Source organism: Macaca fascicularis, chromosome 7 (assembly GCF_037993035.2).
Source record: "Macaca fascicularis isolate 582-1 chromosome 7, T2T-MFA8v1.1".
Lineage (NCBI taxonomy): Eukaryota > Metazoa > Chordata > Mammalia > Primates > Cercopithecidae > Macaca > Macaca fascicularis.
This window is the reverse complement of record NC_088381.1, coordinates 52,709,131-52,727,725: the sequence shown is the minus strand read 5'-3', so window position 1 is coordinate 52,727,725 and position 18,595 is coordinate 52,709,131. Positions and strand designations below refer to the sequence as shown.

The 18,595-nt window shown below is 43.3% G+C and overlaps 1 protein-coding gene across 1 annotated transcript in view; it reads left to right on the top strand.

Moving 5' to 3' along the window:
• PTPN9 (protein tyrosine phosphatase non-receptor type 9) overlaps window positions 1-18,595 on the top strand; it is a 110,300-nt gene that overhangs the window by 74,539 nt on the left and 17,166 nt on the right. Inside the window, exons 7-8 of the mRNA XM_005560121.4 lie at window positions 1,566-1,894; window positions 15,109-15,202. Coding sequence (XP_005560178.1) covers window positions 1,566-1,894; window positions 15,109-15,202 — 423 coding nt within the window. The remainder of the gene's footprint in view (window positions 1-1,565; window positions 1,895-15,108; window positions 15,203-18,595) is intronic.

Here is an 18,595-nt window from a genome sequence, read left to right as displayed (position 1 = left end):
CGAACTCCTGACCTCAGGTGATCCACCTGCCTCAGCCTCCCAAAGTGCTGGGATTACAGGTGTGAGCCACCATGCCAGCTGGAGAGATCTTTTCTAAGATAACTCTTTGAGAGGATTCCATAGGCAAGTTCTTGCACTTGAATGATAGGAATTATGCATACATGTATAAACTCAAAATATATTAAGTACTTTTTGTAGATGAAGCACTGGTTCCTGATAATTAAAAATTAAGTGAGATAGTCCACCCTCAAGGAGCTTATGGTCTTGATAGGGAACACAGAGATACACGTATGAGAACTTTGGCTCTGCAGGAATGCAGAGGGGCATATTGCCTCAAGCAGTCAGGAAAGACTTCACAGAAGAGGTGAGCTGTGCTGGTCCATGAAGAGGCAGAGGAGGAAAAGAAGGCATTCCAAGAAGAGGCAACAGCAAAAGAGATGAGCTTTTAGGAGGAAGAGCATCCCCATTCCACAGAGATCCTAAGGAGAACCAGTTAAGCTAATTTGCTCCAGCATGGCTATGTCCAAGCAAAGAGCAGCATTAAGTCTTATGATTACTACAAAAAAATTGTCTGGGCGTGGTGGTGTGCATCTGCAGTCCCAGTTACTTGAGGGGCTGAGGTGGGAGGATCACTTGAGCCCAGGAGGTTGAGGCTGCAGTGAGCCTTGATCGCGCCACTATACTCCAGGCTAGGTGAAAAAGTGAGACCCTGTCTCAAAACAAAAGTGTTATCTAACATTATTCCTGGGCTACCCTGCCTCTGGGTGTGTTGCTTTCATAGAATCCTATCTTTGTGAACAGTTATACCAAGCTGAGTAAAACACAAGCTAACAGGTCTTAGAATTGGTTGTCTGAGTATGGGGTTGACAAAAATAACTACTACCTATGCATTCTTAGTGGCCAAAAAAAGAGTCACCAGCATGCAGCGATGCTGGGAAGCCTTGTTAATAATATAAAGCTTTCGTTCACTATATCATCCTTTCAGAAGATGTATAACAGTGTCCCTAATTCCAGGAGTGAATTTTATATACATTCTGGGAGTTCACACTTTTATCTGGCAAATTCATAGGACTTAAATCTCAGGCAGATGAAATGTAGTCTACTACTTTTACAGTATACCTTGTATTTCAAGAAAATCTCATCCCATCCCCCAAACCTGATATAAACACATTTATTCTTTTTTTTTTTTTTTTTTTTTTTTTTGAGACGGAGTCTTGCTCTGCCGCCCAGGCTGGAGTGCAGTGGCCGGATCTCAGCTCACTGCAAGCTCCGCCTCCCGGGTTCACGCCATTCTCCTGCCTCAGCCTCCCGAGTAGCTGGGACTACAGGCGCCCGCCACCTCGCCCGGCTAGTTTTTTGTATTTTTAAAGTAGAGACGGGGTTTCACCGTGTCAGCCAGGATGGTCTCGATCTCCTGACCTCGTGATCCGCCCGTCTCGGCCTCCCAAAGTGCTGGGATTACAGGCTTGAGCCACCGCGCCCGGCCCAACACATTTATTCTTTATCACTCTCTATATGCCTTTCCCTCTCCCCACATACTTACATGGTTCTTTCTAACTTTCTAGATTCAGATACTAAAGACATCTGAGGTCACGCAGCATCTGCCCAGGGAGTGTCTTCCAGAAAACCTGGGTGGGTACGTCAAAATTGATCTCGCCACTTGGAATTTCCAGTTCCTACCACAGGTGAACGGCCATCCAGATCCCTTCGATGAGATCATCCTGTTCTCCCTCCCTCCTGCCTTAGACTGGGACTCAGTACATGTTCCAGGTCCCCATGCTATGACCATCCAAGAGTTGGTGGACTATGTTAACGCCAGGCAAAAGCAAGGAATCTATGAGGAATATGAAGACATTCGTCGTGAGAACCCTGTTGGCACTTTCCACTGTTCCATGTAAGTAGGAAAGGTGTGGGCCAGCAGCTGGTTACCAGGATGCTTCTGGCAGGCTCTGGCAACAGCTCCTTCCACCCTTCACTTGCTTAACAGAGACCCTTCCTTGTGTTAGCCAACATCACTCCCACATAAATGATGGTTTCTCACATGCAGAAAGAGGTACTTTCTGCTTTGGTGCTCTTGCCAACATCCTATGCTCTGAAATTTCTGAAGGTCTTTGGTACCAACAGGATAAACCTGTTGGACATATTTTTGGATATTTTTCTGAAATGCAAGTGTTTTTTTTAAAGTAGGTTCAAAATAGGCTACTCTCTATTCCAGTTCTCAGTGTGAGCGCTGGTTTGTTCATTTAGGCAGTTTCTCCCCATAACATTTATGGTATAACATTACATCTTGAGGAGGGGTGTAGTACACTTAAAATAATCCACAGTTAGTAAGAGAGTACAGTTGCCTCATAGGACTTTAACCCCTTGAGATTTTCATTCTACTCAAATCTTACCACAAAACCATCTAGCTAGTTTATAACTCTGGCTCATAACTACTTGATAAGTACTGTTGGCCATAGAACATAGATCCTCCCTTCCTTCCTCCCTCCCTCTTTCCTTTTTTTTTTCTTTTTGAGATGGAGTCTCATTCTGTCACCTAGGCTGGAGTGCAATGGCATGATCTCGGCTCACTGCAACCTCCACTTCCCAGGTTCAAGCAATTCTCCCTGCCTCACCCTCCCAAGTAGCTGGGATTATAGGCACGCACCACAACGCCTGGTTAATTTTTGTATTTTTAGCAGAGATAGGGTTTCACGGTGTTGGCCAGGTTGGTCTCGAACTCCTGACCTCAGGTGATCTGCCCGCCACGGCCTCCCAAAGTGCTGGGATTAGAGGCATGAGCTACCACACCCGGCCTTTTTTCTTTTTTCTCTTCTCTTCTCCTTTTCTTCTATTTTATTTTCCTCAAATTCCTAGGTTCAAGTGATCCTCCTACCTCAGCCTCCTGAGTAGCTGGGACTATAGGTATGTGCCACTATGTCCAGCTACTATTTTATTTTTTGAAGAGATGGGATTTCAGCATGTTGCCCAGGCTGGTCCTAAACTCCGAGGCTCAAGTGATCCTCCTGCCTCAACCTCCCAAAGGGTTGAGATTACAGGCGTGAGCCAGTGCACCCAGTCAGATTATTTATCTAACATATTACTGTCATTTCTCTTACCATGTTTTAATTGGCTGCCCCAGAAATCTCTTTCTCTCCAACTAGTGAGCTGTGTCTTTTGAAAACTGCAGAAACTAGGGCTGGGTGCAGTGTCTCAGGCCTATACCCAGCACTTTGGGAGTAAAGGAATAGGAGGATCATTTGTGCCCAGGAGTTTGAGACCAACCTGAGCAGCATAGCAAGACCCCACCTCTACAAAAATAAAAAACAAAAAAATTAGCCAGGCATGGTGGCACACTCCTGTTGTCCCAGCTGCGCTGGAGGATGACTTGAGCCGGGGAGGTCAAGACCGCAGTGAGTTATGATCACGCTACTGAACTCCAGCCTGAGTGACAGAGTAAGACTTTGTCTAAGGAAAAAAAATAAAAAGAAAAAAAAAAGGAAAGAAAATTAGGGAAGCTGTCCTAGTGGGTCCCAGCCTCATATTCCAACTTAACCAAAAATTCCCTCTGTGAGCGACACAAGTTGTTTCCCTTCTCAGCACTTCGGTTTTCCTCTGTGTAATATGTGACTGCTGGACTCTGATATTCACCTACCTTTGTAGCTTAAATGTTTTAGAAATCTAGGATTCTGTGAGTACCTCTTCTCTCTTGTAACTCCTGCCCAGTGTAGTCAGTGTGCTCTGAATAAGATGCAGGGACAGAGTCTTTTAGCAAAGCAAAGAGGGAAAATAATGAGACAGGGAAAGTCAGAGAGAAGAGGCACTTGGGAAGGAAGTCAATCAGAGCAAGAATGCAGAAGAAAATAAGAGGAGACATAGGGGACACAGATCCCATATCAACAAGGGAAAGTATTCTTTTCTCCCATACAGTTCTGTTTCTTCCCTACCAGCTCCAGACCCCTATTTTTATTTAATTTTTATTTCATTTTATTTATTGTATTTATTATTTTATTATTATTATTTTTAGAGACAGAGTCTTGTTCTGTCCCCTAGGCTGGAGCATAGTGGCATGATCATGGCTCACTGCAGCCTCCATCACTTGATGCTCAGTTGATTCTCCTGCCTCAGCCTCTTGAGTAGCTGAGACCACAGACATGCACCACCATGCCTGGCTAATTTTTTAAAATTGTTTGTAGAGTCTCCCTATCTTACCCAGGCTGGTCTTGAACCCCTGGACTCAAGTGATCCTCCTGCCTCAGCCTTCCAAAGTGCTGGAATTATAGGTGCTACCTATGCCCAGCTACCAGACTCCCTGTTTACATCCAATCTCTTTTGCAAACAGAACCGTTATTCCGTTAAAGTCTTTTTTGTTGTTGAGACAGAGTCTCACTCCATCGCCCAGGCTGGAGTGCAATGGTGTGATCTCAACTCACTGCAACCTCCGCCTCGTGGGTTCAAGCCATTCTGTGCCTTAGTCTCCCAAGTAGATGGAATTACAGGTGTGTGCCACCACACCCAGCTAATTTGTGTGTGTGTGTGTATATATATGTGTGTGTGTGTGTGTGTGTGTTTATTAATTAATTAATTTACTTATTTAGAGACAGAGTCTCACTCTGTTGGCCAGGCTAGAGTGCAGTGGCACGATATCGGCCCACTGCAACCTCCATCTCCCATATTCAAGCAATTCTCCTGCCTCAGCCTCCTGAGTATCTGGGATTACAGGCATGTGACACCACGCCCAGCTAATTTTGTATTTTTAGTAGAGATGGGGTTTCACCGTGTTGGCCAGGCAGGTCTCAAACTCCTGACGTCGGGTGATTAACCCTCCTTGGCTTCCCAAAGCGTTGGGATTACAGGCGTGAGCCACCGTGCCTGGCCTAATTTGTGTATTTTTAGTAGAGATGGGGTTTTGCCACGTTGGCCAGGCTGATCTCCAACTCCTGACAAGTGATCTGCCCACCTCGGCCCCGCAAATGCTGGGATTACAGGCATAAGCCACCGTGCCCAACCTCCCTTGCAGTCTTAAATCAAGGAAGTACGTTGGAGCAGGGAGGAATGCTAGGCTGATCTAAGAGTATGCACACTTTTCCTGGGGATTCTTCACCTTGCTCTTGGTGCTTCTGCAGCTACCAACTGCTGTGAGGCCCTTGAGATGTCACTTCTACTATGGAGTCTCCCTTCCTCCATTAAAAAAGTGGGTTTGGCTGGGCATGGTGGCTTACGCCTGTAATCCTAGCACTTTGGGAGGCCAAGGCTGTGGGTCACAAGGTCAAGAGATTGAGACCATCCTGGCCAACATGGTGAAATCCCATCTCTACTAAAAATACAAAAATTAGCTTGGCATGGTGGCATGCACCTGTAGCCCCAGCTACTCGGGAGGCTGAGGCAGGAGAATTGCTTGAGCCCAGAAGATGGAGGTTGCTGTGAGCTGAGATCATGCCACTGCACTCCAGCCTGGGCGACAGAGCAAGACTGTCTCAAAAAAAAAAAAAAAGTGGGTTTAGATCGTCTTGTTGGCATCATCCAAACCAGCTACCATTTGACAATCAGAGAACAGATCCCTCATCCAATGAGAGGACTTACTAGTCTTGCCTATTGAATGATTGATTCCCCACTTGATAATTTAGAACCTAGAATCCTCATCAGCTCCAGGCCTCTGACACCAATTCCCAGTAGAGCTACTTACACAGAACAAACTGTTTCCCTTGGAATTCTGGATTATGAAGTGGCTATCAGTGTATATTCACTCTTGCCCAGGATTCCCCTGGACCAAGAGACTTTCTTTCCCTTTTCTCTTTTTACTTTTTCTTATAATTGTAGATTCACCTGCAGTTGTAAGAAATAATAGAGACATATCACATGTACCCTTTCTGCAGTTATCCCATGATAACATCTTCCAGAACTATAGTGTAATATCACAGCCAGAATGTTAATATTGATACAATCCACCAATCTCATTTAGACTTCCCCAGTTTTACTTTGTTTGTGTGTGTTTAGTTCTATGCAGTTTTGTCACACATGTAGGTTTGTGTATCTGTCACCATAGTCAATATACAAAGAGTTCTATCACCACAAGCCTCCCCTCGTTGCCCTTCAATATTTTTATCTTTATTTACTTTTTTAAGATGGAGTCTTGCTCTGTCACCCAAGCTGGAGTGCTGTGGCACAATCTTGGCTCCCTGCAACCTCTGCTTCCCAGGTTGAAGTGATTATCCTGCCTCAGCCTCCTGAGTAGCTGGGATTACAGGCATGCACCACCATGCTTGGCGAACTTTTGTATTTTTAGTACAGTTGGGGTTTCACTATGTTGGCCAGGCTTGTCTCAAACTCCTGACCTCAGCTGATTCACCCACCTCGGCCTCCCAAAGTGCTGGGATCACAGGCTTTGCAGTGAGCCACTGCACCCAGCCTCGTTGCCCTTTAATAAACATATACCTCCTTCCCACCACCTCCCCATTCCTAACCCCTGCAACCACTATTCTCCATTTCTATAATTTTGTCCTTTCCAAATTGTTGTTATATCAAATAACATTATATAAAATGTAAAAAAATTAGATACATACTGTATGTAATCTTTTAGGATTGGTTTTATTCATTAGGCATATTTGTATGGGAAGGGGGAAATATATATTTTTTTTCTTTGAGATGTGGTCTCACTCTGTCACCCAGGCTGGAGTTCAGTGGCACGATCTCAGCTCACTGCAACCTCTGCCTCATGGGTTCAAGTGATTCTCCCGCCTCAGTCTCCCAAGTAGCCGGGATTACAGGTGCCCGCTACCATGCCCAGCTAATTTTTTTTGTATTTTTAGTAAAGATGGGGTTTCACCATACTGACTAGGCTGGTCTCCAACTCCTGACTGCAGGTGATCTGCCAGCCTCGGCCTCCCAAAGTGCTGGGATTACAGGCATGAGCCACTGCGCCGGGCTGAAATTTTTTAAGATACAGAAAAGTACACAGTATGACACTATAGACAACTATGTTCCTACTACAGAATCAATACTGACTCTTGTTAATATTTTGTTATATTTACTTCATCTCTTTTTTTTTTTTTTTGAGACAGAGTTTTGCTCTTGTTGCCCAGGCTGGAGTGCGATGGCGTGACCTCAGCTCACTGCAACCTCTGCCTCCTGGGTTCAAGCGATTCTTCTGCCTTAGCCTCCCAAGTAGTTGGGATTACAGGTGCCCACTACCAAGCCCAGCTAATTTTTTGTATTTTTCATAGAGACGGGGTTTTGCCATGTTGGTCAGGGTGGTCTTGAGCTCCTCACCTCAGGTGATCCACCCGCTTTGGCCGGCCTTTTTTTTTTTTTGAGGCGGAGTCTCACTCTGTCGCTCAGGCTGGAGTGCAGTGGCATGATCTCGGCTCACTGCAAGCTCCACCTCCTGGGTTCATGCCATCCTCCTGCCTCAGCCTCCCGAGTAGCTGGGACTACAGGTGCCCGCCACCACGCCTGGCTAATTTTTTTTTTTTTTAGTAGAGACGGGGTTTCACCATGTTAACTAGGATGGTCTCAATCTCCTGACCTCATGATCCACCTGCCTTGGCCTACCAAAGTGCTGGGATTACAGGCTTGAGCCACCGTGCCCAGCCGCCCCCCCCCCCCTTTTTTTTTAAGAGAGACATGTGTTCTTGCTCTGGGGGTTGGAGTGCAGGTGCGGTGGCACTGTCATAGCTTACGGCAACCTCAACCTCCTGGGCTCAAGTGATTTTCTTGCCTTAGCCTTCCTAGTAGCTGGAACTAGAGGTGTGGGGTACCACATCTTGCTAATTTTTTTGAAGTTTTTGTAGAGATGGAGTCTTGCTCTGTTGGCCTAGGCTGGTCTCAAACTCCTGGGCTCAAGTGATTCTCCAACCTCAGCCTCCCAAAGCACTAGGATTTTAGGCATGAGCCACTGTGCCCAGCTATCTTTTTTGTTATTATATAAAAGAAATAATTTATTATAAAGTTGAAATTCCTTCTAATCCTCATTCTTAGTTCTCCCCAGTCATCATAAGCAGCTACTAGTATGAATATGGTGTTTCTTCATAGTTTATTTTGTTTATACTGTTATATATACATAAGCAGTTATGAACAATATAGAGTATTATTTTATATGTGTGACCTTTGTAATTTATTTGCTTTCAGTTAATATGTGCAAATAATTTTTTTTCAAAACCAAAAGTTCTAAAGAAGACAAGCAATGGCCGGGCGCGGTGGCTCACACCTGTAATCCCAGCACTTTGGGAGGCCGAGGCAGGCAGATCATGAGGTCAGGAGTTCGAGACCATCCTGGCTAACATGGTGAAACCCCATCTCTACTAAAAATACAAAAAAAAAATGTAGTCGGCCTGGTGGCGGGCACCTGTAGTCCCAGCTACTCCGGAGGCTAAGGCAGGAGAATGGCGTGAACCCGGGAGGTGGAGCTTGCAGTGAGCTGAGATCATGCCACTGCACTGCAGCCTGGGCGACAGAGTAAAACTCCATATCAAAAAAAAAAAAAAAAAAAAAAAGAGAAGACAAGCAATGACAAAATAAATAGCAAACTCTCATTTTACCCTCAGTTCCATTACCTATAATCATGTATTCAACTCTTGTAGCTGTTGCCCCTGGTATTTCATCCCTAATTCTAAATTAAAATGCTTATAATATGCCAGGCACAGTGGCTCATGCCTGTAATCCCAGCAATTTGGGAGGCTGAAGTGGGTAGATCATTTGAGCTCAGGATTTCAAGACCAGCCTGAGCAACATGGTGAAACCCTGTCTCTACAAAAATTACAAAAATAAGCTGGGTGTGGTGGCGTGTGTTTGTAATCCCAGGTACTTGGGAGGCTGAGGTGGGAAGCTCACTTGAGCCTGGGACGTTGAGGCTGCAGTGAGCCAAAATTGTGCCACTGGACTCCAGCTTGGAATACAGAGCAAGACTCTGTCTCAAAAAAACAAAAAAAAACTTAATAGTACTTTTAGTGACTTTTATTGTAGGTGCTCATTTAGCTCTTATACTATGTCTCCACTTTCCTTTTGACTACTCTTCCGATATATAATAATTACATGTAACATTCTTAAATTGAATCATCATTGTACATTATTGTGACTATATAAATTATTTTTACTGGAGAGCTACATGGGCTACTATGAAATGATCAAATATATTAACAATTTTTTTTTTTTTTTTTTTTTTAAGTAGAGGTGGGATTTCACCATGTTGGCCAGGCTGGTCTCAAACTCCTGGCCTCAAGTGATTCACCTGCCTCGGCCTCCCAAAGTGCTGGGATTACAGGTGTGAACTACTGTGTCCAGCCTTTTTTGTTTTTTGTTTTTTTTTTTAGACAGGCTCTCACTCTGTCACCCAGGTTGGAGTGCTCTATCTCGGCTAACTGCAACCTCCGCTTCCCAGACTCAAGCAATTCTCTCACCTCAGCCTCCAGAGTAGCTGGGACCACAGGCATGCTTCACCACGTCTGGCTAATTTTTTGCATTTCTGGTAGAGATGGGGTTTGGCCATGTTGCCCAGGCTGGTCCCAAACTCCTGAGCTCAGGTCATCCACCTGCTTCAGCCTCCCAAAGTACTGGGATTACAGGAATGAGCCACTACACCTGGCCTAATAATCTTATGAATTCAATTTTTTGTTTCTTCTGGAGTTAATTACCAAATTTTTTCATTTCCTTTAGTTTTCTGTGTACGTTCCTCATTCTTTCTCTTTTTTTCTTTTTGTTTTTTGGTTTTTTGATGTTACCCAGGCTGGAGTGCAGTGGCACGATCTCGACTCACCGCAACCTCCACACCCTGGGTTCAAGCGATTCTTGTATCTCAGCCTCCTGAGTAGCTGGGATTATAGGCACCTGCCACCTCGCCCAGCTAATTTTTTTTGGTATTTTTATTAGAGACATGGTTTCACCATTTTGGCCAGGCTGGTTTCGAACTCCTGACCTCAAGCGATCTGCCCACCTTGGCCTCCCAAAGAGATGGGATTATAGGTGTGAGCCACTGTGCTTGGCCCTTCATTATTTTTCTATATGCACAATCAGAATTATTTTACAGTGTCATCATTAGTTTCCAAGTGATTGAATGTATCAGATAGTCAATTGTGTCTTTTTTTTTTCCTGAGACCTCACTTTCAGAACTTTTTCTTTTGTTCTAGTCTAAACTGTGGTTGGTTATTCTGTAGGCTTGTTCCTCACTTTTTATCTTGTAATTTTCCCTCTTTCCTTTGTTGGATCTTGTTTCCTAATTGTAGACCATCTTCTTTCTTTACTTTTATTCTGTTTTGCTAGAGTATAAAACTCTAGGTTGGAAATAACTTTATCTCAGAATTTTTAAGGCAATGCCTTTCCAATTACTAGTTATGCTGTCTGTGAATTGTCTGATCTTATTCTTTCTCAATCTATTTATTTGTTTGTTTGTTTGTGATGGAGTCTCACTCTGTCGCCCAGGCTGGAGTGCAGTGGCACAATCTCGGCTCACTGCAACCTCCACCTTCTGGGTTCAAGTGATTCTCCTACCTCAGCCTCCTGAGTTGCTGGGACTACAGGCGTGTGCCATCATGCCCACCTAATTTTTGTATTTTTGGTAGAAACGGAGTTTCACCATGTTGGCCAGGCTGGTCTCAAACTCCTGACTTCAGGAGATCTGCCCTTCTTGGCCTCTCAAAGTGCTCGGATTGCAGGAGTGAGCCACTTCACCCAGTCTAAATTTCTTAAACAGAAAAAGAAATTATCTTTAAAATGCTCAGGGAAGAAAAAAGAAAAACAATAGATCATTTAAAAGGATTGAGAGAGGCTGGGCATGGTGGCTCACGCCTGTAACCCCAGCACTTTGGGAGGCCGAGGAGGGCAGACCACCCGAGGTCAGGAGTTCAAGACCAGCCTGGCCAACATGGCGAAACCCTGTCTCTACTAAAAATATAAAAATCAGCCAGGTGTGGGGAGTCTCCTGTAATCCCAGCTACTCCGGAGGCTAAGGCAGAATCCCTTGAACCTGGGAGGCGGAGGTTGCCGTGAGCTGAGATTGCGCCACTGCACTCCAGCCTGGGGGACAGAGCGAGACTCTGTCCCCACCCCGCCCCCCAAAAAATTAACGATGATGTGCCTTAGTGTAGGTCCTCTTTTAAAATTTATTACAATGGTTACTTGATAGATTCTTTTAATCTGAAGGCTTGTTATTTAGTTACAGGGTTTTTCTTGTTACATTGTTTTTTAAATGATTTCTTTCCTTGCATTATGTTAGTTCTCTCTCTATATATATGTAAATATATATATATTCCTATCAGTCTGGTTGGATCTTCTAGAGTAAGAATTGACAAACTTTTCCTTAAAAGACAAGATAGTAAATATTTCAGTATTGTGGGGCTTACAGTCTTTGTTACAAGTACTCAACACTGCCAAAATATACTTAGTGAGTACAGAAATAAATGAGCTTGACTGTGTTCCAATAAAACTTTATTTACAAAAACAAGTAACCAGGGCATAGTTTACTGACTCAACACTGTCAATATATACTTAGTGAGTACAGAAATAAATGGGCTTGACTATGTTTCAGTAAAACTTCATTTACAAAAACAAGTGGCCAGGGCATGGTTTACTGACTTGTGTCTCAGAATGATTCTCTTAACTTTCTTCATTTTTTTCTTTTTTTTTTTTTAAATTAAATGAGATAGTCTCGCTCTGACGCCTAGGCTGGAGTACAGTGGTGCAATTTCAGCTCACTGCAACCTCCACTTCCCACGTTAAAGCGATTCTCATGCCTCAGCCTCCTGAGTAGCTGGGACTACAAAGCGCACACCACCACGCCCTGCTAATTTTTATATTTTTAGTAGAGACAAGTTTCAACATGTTGGCCAGGCTGGTCTTGAACTCCTGACCTCAAGTAATCCGCCCGCCCCATCCTCCCAAAGTGCTGGGATAACAGGCATGAGCCACTGTGCCTGGCCAGTTTTTCTCATATTTTCATCACTTTTTTCATTTTGTTTTGTATTCTGGAAATTTCCTCAACTTTCTCTTTTATCTCATCTATTAAAATTCTTATTTTTGATATTATTTTTAATTTCCAAGAGCTTTTCTTCTCTGTTCCTTTTTCATTGTACTCTTCTTATTTTATGTATAATTGTATCATCTCTTTTCTCTTTGAGGATATTAATGATAGCCTTTTAGAGGTTTTCTCTTACTGACTCTTTTTTAAAACTTCTGTAGCCCCCATGTGTTTGAATTATGAGTTTTTCCATTTGTTTGTTTTTTGTTTGATTTTGAGACAGGGTCTCACTTTGTCACCCAGGCTGGAGTGCAGTGATGCAATCATAGCTCACTACAGCTTCTGTCCCCCAAGCTTAGGTGATCCTCCTACCTCAGCTTCCTAAATAGCAGGGACTACGGGTATGTACCACCATGCCCAGCTGATTTTTAAAATTTTCAGTAGAGACAAGGTCTTGCTATGTTGCCCAGGCTGGTCTTTGAACTCCTGAGCTCAAGTGATCCTCCACCTTGGCCCTCCCAAAGAGTTAGGATTACAGGCATCAGCCACCATGACCAGCCTGAATTGTGTTATTTGAATTGTGTATTAAAGTATTTGTGTTAGGGGCTTTCCTTAATTACACTGAGATCCTTGGCTTTTAGTTCACATTTATGGTCCTTAAAAGCTGCATGGTTACGAAAGCAGATAGTGATGAACAAAAACAAAAACAAGCTGCATGGAAGCTCGTTTTGCATGGATGAGCTTCATATTATAATGATCAGACAACTAGCTTGTTGTTGGGTATACTCCAAATGACAGAATTCTTTAACCTGATGCTGTTTACTTTATCCAGAGAAGAGTTCTCCCATCCTTTGGATCCACTGATGGGATCTGAGCTTGAATATGAGTGTAGGACAGGACAGTGAAAATGGGTCAGGGATTTTCACTATATAACATTCAGATTTTCATTTTATTCCCATTTTTAGCTCTGTTCCTCACCTTGCTTTCCATGGTAAGGGAGTTCTGAGGGTGTGCCATCTTGTCTCTCTATAGGTACCTCCCTTGGTCCTAGCTTCTATGTTTGGCCATGTCAGCCAAAATCCTCCTGATTTTTCTCTCTCAAAATGGGTTGAACACTCTGTGTGCTGATGTCTCCACTGTCACTTTTTGGGTTTGTAGTGAATATTCCTTTATCATCATTTTAGTGAAGCTACTGGGTGAATGGAGTGGAGTCAATATGTGTTAGACTGGCATTTAAGGTCAGGCTTGGTGACTCACACCTATAATCCCAGCACTTTGGGAGGCTGAGGCGGGAGGATTGCTTGAGTCCAGGAGTGTGAGACCAGCCTGGGCAATGTGGCAAAACCCTTTCTCTACAAAAAATTTAAAAATTAGCTGGGCGTGGTGGTGTTCATCTGTAGTCCTAGCTACTCCTGGGCTCAGGATCACTTGAGCCCAGAGACATTAAGGCTGCAGTGAGCTGTGATTGTGCCAGTGGACTCCAGCCTGGGTGACCCTGGAAACCTTTGAGATATCTCAAAAAGAAAATGAAATTGGAATTTAGGAGATTTGGTTTGAAAATCTTTTGACAAATAAGTAGTAGAAATTTTTATCTGCAGCTAGAGTTTTTTTGGTGGTATGCCCCATTACTCTCCCCTTCTCTCCCTCTCTCTTTTTTACTAATGTGCTCCTCATCTCTGTCTGAGACCTTATCAAAATGGATTTACCACCCATATTTCTACCAGTTTTCTGATCAGTATCATTTAGGTAATCTCTAAGAAGACTGAGGCTTTCTCTACAGCTCTCCTTTTTCTGATCCCTTACTAGAATAGACTTTTATGCCTGTTTATGGCAACATAGGCTTTTTCTGCATGTACTTCCAAATTCTATCAGCTCTGTCCATTAACCAGTTCCAAAGCTGCTTCCACATTTTTAGTTATTTGTTACAGCAGCACCCCACTTCTTAGTACCAATTTCTGCCTTGGCCGTTTGGCAGAAAGAGAGAAAGAGTGGGGACTCCCATCCCCACTCTTTCTCTCTCTTTTAAAATTTAATTAATTTATTTATTTTTATTTTTTGAGATAGAGCCTTGCTTTGTCACCCAGACTGGAGTGCAGTGGTGCGATTTTGGCTCACTGCATCCTCCACCTCCCAGGTTCAAGTGATTTTCCTGCCTCAGCCTCCTGAATAGCTGGGATTACAGGTGTGTGCCATCACAGTTGGCTAATTTTTGTATTTGTAGTAGAGGCGGGGTTTCATCATCTTGGCCAGTCTGGTCTTGAACTCCTGACCTCAGGTGATCCACCCGCCTTGGCGTCCCAAAGTGCTGGGATTACAGGCATAAGCCACCATGCCCAGCTTCTCTCTCTTTTTTTTTTCTTAAGTCAAGGTGTCTCTCCGTCACCCAGGTTGGTGTGCAGTGGCACCGTCATAGCTCACTGCAGCCTTGACTTCCTGGGCTGAAGCAGTCCTTCCACCTTAGACTCGTGAATAGCTAAGAGTACAGGTGTGTGCCATGATGCCTGGCTAATTTTTTGACTTCTCTCTAGAGATAAGTTCTCATTAGTCCAGGTGCGGTGGCTCATGCCTGTAATCCCAACACTTTGGGAGGCCGAGACGGGTGGATCACGAGGTAAGGAGATTGAGACCATCCTGGCTAACATGGTGAAACCCCGTCTCCACTAAAAATACAAAAAATTAACCAGGTGTGGTGGTGGGCGCCTGTAGTCCCAGCTACTCCGGAGGCTGAGGCAGGAGAATGGTGTGAACCCGGGAGGTGGAGCTTGCAGTGAGCCAAGATCGCGCCACTGCACTCCAGCCTGGGCAACAGAGCGAGACTCCGCCTCAAAAAAAAAAAGAAAAAAAAGAGAGAGAGGTAAGCTCTCATTACATTTCCAAGAGGGGTCACAAACTCCTGGCCTCAAGCAATCCTCTTGCCTCCCAAAGTGCTGGGACTACAGGTGTGAGCCACCATGCCTGGTTTCTCTCTGTCTTTTGAATGGAGATATGTTTACTTTTAGAAGTAGTATGTACTTACCACAAAAAATGTTAAATGATATGGAACTGTATGGGCTAGAGATTGAAAAGCTTCCATGTCTCCACCCCTAAGAGTAATTGACACCCCTTTTGCATAGTCAGACTTTGTACATACATACTGTCCCTACTTTTTCTTTATTCTTGCTTGTTTGTTTCATTTCCTTCAGGTCTCCGGGAAACCTAGAGAAAAACCGTTATGGGGATGTACCCTGCCTGGACCAAACTAGAGTGAAGCTAACAAAGCGAAGTGGCCATACTCAGGTAGACAGATAAATGTAATCTTTTTACGTGCACTGGGGGAAATTGAGCTTCTTCCAGAGTTAAGCTTACTAATACTTTAGTAGAATGAAAGTAGACTCCGAGGCCAGAGAGATTAGGTTTGAGTTTATATTTTGCTACATACTAGTCTGTGACCATAGGCAAGTCCTTGAATGCCCATCTCACAGTATTGAGTGGAAATTAAATGAAATTCTTTATATGAATGCTGATAGTGCAAGGTCTGATATATTGTAGGTGCTTCATAGGTGTTAAATTATTTATCCTTTACTCCTTAGTTGTTTTTTTTTTGTTTGTTTGTTTGTTTTTTGAGACAGAGTCTCGCTCTGCCGCCCAGGCTGGAGTGCAGTGGCCGGATCTCAGCTCACTGCAAGCTCCGCCTCCCGGGTTCACGCCATTCTCCTGCCTCAGCCTCCCAAGTAGCTGGGACTACAGGCGCCCGCCACCTCGCCCGGCTAGTTTTTTGTATTTTTTAGTAGAGACGGGGTTTCACCGGGTTAGCCAGGATGGTCTCGATCTCCTGACCTCGTGATCCGCCCGTCTCGGCCTCCCAAAGTGCTGGGATTACAGGCTTGAGCCACCGCGCCCGGCCTAACTCCTTAGTTGTAAAGTCATGGTCATATAGTCCAATTCCTTTGGTGAGTATATATGCATCAATACAAAGCAACCTTGATTTTAAGTGACCTCTGATTTCTCCATCTGTATCTGAGGAAACTGTGGACAACTTATGTACACATAAATGTCTAGGGATAGAGATGAAATGGTCAAATGACTATTTATTTAATATATTAATTTGATTATATCTACATGTTAAAAACCTCATATGTAATCTATTACGACATATTTAACAAACATTTTATTCAAACACTTTACATACACCTTTAACTAAAGTTAAAGGTGTCTTTAGTGTCTTTGTCACATTTGAGCCACTTTTTTTTCTCCCTCAAGACAGAGTCTTGCTTTATTGCCCAGGCTAGAGTACAGTGATCACAGCTCACTGCAACCTTGACCTCCTGGGCTCAAGTGATTCTTGTACCTCAGCCTCCCAAGTAGCTGAGACCACAGGCATGTGCCACATACCTGGCTAATTTTAAAATATTTTTGTAGAGACAAGTTCTCACTATGTTGCCCAGTCTGGTCTTGAACTCTTGTGCTCAAACAATCCTCTTGCATCAGCCTCCCTAAGTGCTGGAATTACAGGCCACTTTTTGAGTCAGTCTAACAAGGTTTTCCAGAGTACAGTGTCTTTATTTATTTTTAAGTGTGTGGCATTGTGACTGAAATTTTATCCTAAAACAGGAAAATCTGTTAGGGTAACATTAGGACAAGTTGGTTTTTTAATTCATCCTGCGTCTTATGCATCCCCTAAATGTGATTCATTCTTTGTAAAATCCTTAAAAAAAAAATAGAGAGACAGGGTCTTACTCTGTTACCCAGACTGGAGTGCAGTGACTTGATCATAGCTCACTGCACCCTTGAACTTCCGGGCTCAAGCGATCCTCCCACCTCTGCCTCCTAAGTAGCTGAGACTACAGGCACATGCCATTACACATGCCTGATTTTTTTTTTTTAATTTTTGTAGAGCTAGGGTCTCACTCTGTTGCCCAGGTTCCTCCTGGGCTCAAGCAATCCTCTCACCTTGGCCTCCCAAAGTGCTGGGATTACAGACATGAGCCAGTGTGCCTGGCCATAAATTCCTTTTTAATATAACTTGTTTATAGCAACATCCAACCTTAGAATTTTGAGATGAATGACTAAATTATTATCTTCCTTTTTTTCCCTTCTGATATACCAATTTTATTAGGTGATGTCTCTAAAAAAACCAATTTTGTTAGGTGATCTCATAAAAAAAAAAAAGCAGCATTGACTGAGGTGTTGTTCAAAGTAAAGTTATTTTATTTTTATTTATTTATTTTTTTTGAGACAGAGTTTCGCTCTTGTTGCCCAGGCTGGAGTGCAATGGCGTGATCTCAGCTCACTGCAACCTCCACCTCCCGGGTTCAAGCGATTCTCCTGTCTCAACCTCCTGAGTAGCTGGGATTACAGGTGCATGCCACCACACCCAGCTAATTTTTGTATTTTTAGTAGATACGGGTTTCATCATTTGGTCTCGAACGCCTGACCTGAGGTGATCTGCCTGCCTTGACTTCCCAAAGTACTGGGATTACAGGCATGAGCCACTGCGCCAGCAAAGTAAAGTAATTTAAATAGTACCTCTTTAACATGATACACACTGTAAGGACTTGTTATATCCCTTCTCTTTCTGGGGAATAATTTTTGGAAAAATTATTGCCTTGTATTTGGGCATATATGATATGTGGGTTGGGACCCCAGGATCATGGTTTCCAACTCTCTTGTCCCTGTTGTTTCAAGCACATAAACTGAATTCACAGCCTTATCCAGGACCCTTGGAGAAGATTTTCCTGCAGGAGCATTTGAGCTAAGAGACTGGCTGGCTGGAGGGTAAATTCATAAGTACTGCTGAGATCATCATCACATATGCCCTGAAGGAGTAGAGTACAGCGGTTGAGTTGGGGCTTTGGAGTCAGATATCTGTATTTATCCATTTTGTTGATTTCCCTGTCTCCAGTACCTAGAACAGTGCCTGATACGTATTAGACACTCAGGACATATTTGTGAATCAGTGAATCTTAGTGTACCGGGAGACTCTTCTAGTCATCCTGTGGTTAATATGAAGATCATTGTCTGATTTGTAGTCCCTCTCCTTACTGAAACATTAGTGGAGGCTTTATTTTTATAGCAAATGGAGTATTTAGGCTTTTGTTTGTTTTATTTTGATTTTAGTGTTTTTTTGACATTATTCACTTTGGGGGGTTAGGAAAGCAAAAAAAAAATTATTTACTTAGCTTTGGGGACTTAACACTGTCATGAAATTTCCACCTATGGGGCTATTTTTCCATTGTTTCCTGATATTTAGTTGTTTTTAAATTTTAATTGATAAAATTTTATATATTTATGGTATACAGTATAATATTTTAAAATATTGTGCATTGCAGAGAGGCTAAGTCAAGCTAGTTAACATATGCATTACTTCATATATTTACCTTGTTTTGTGGTGAAAACACTTAAAATCTGCTGTCCGCAATTTTCAAGTATACAATACCTTGTTAATTGGAGGATTCAGGCTTTTTAGTGACTTGTTCACTTGATTTGCTTCTGGAATTTTAAAGCTGTTAGTCCCAGTTTCTGTTGAACACGGCTACCTTAGTCTGTTTGGGCTGCTGCAAGAAAAATACCACAGGCAGGATGGCTTATAAACAACAGAAATTTATTTCGCACTATTGTAGAGTCTGGGAAGTCCTAGATCAATGTGCTGGCAGATTTGGGGTCTGGTGAGGGCCCCTTTCTTGGTTCATA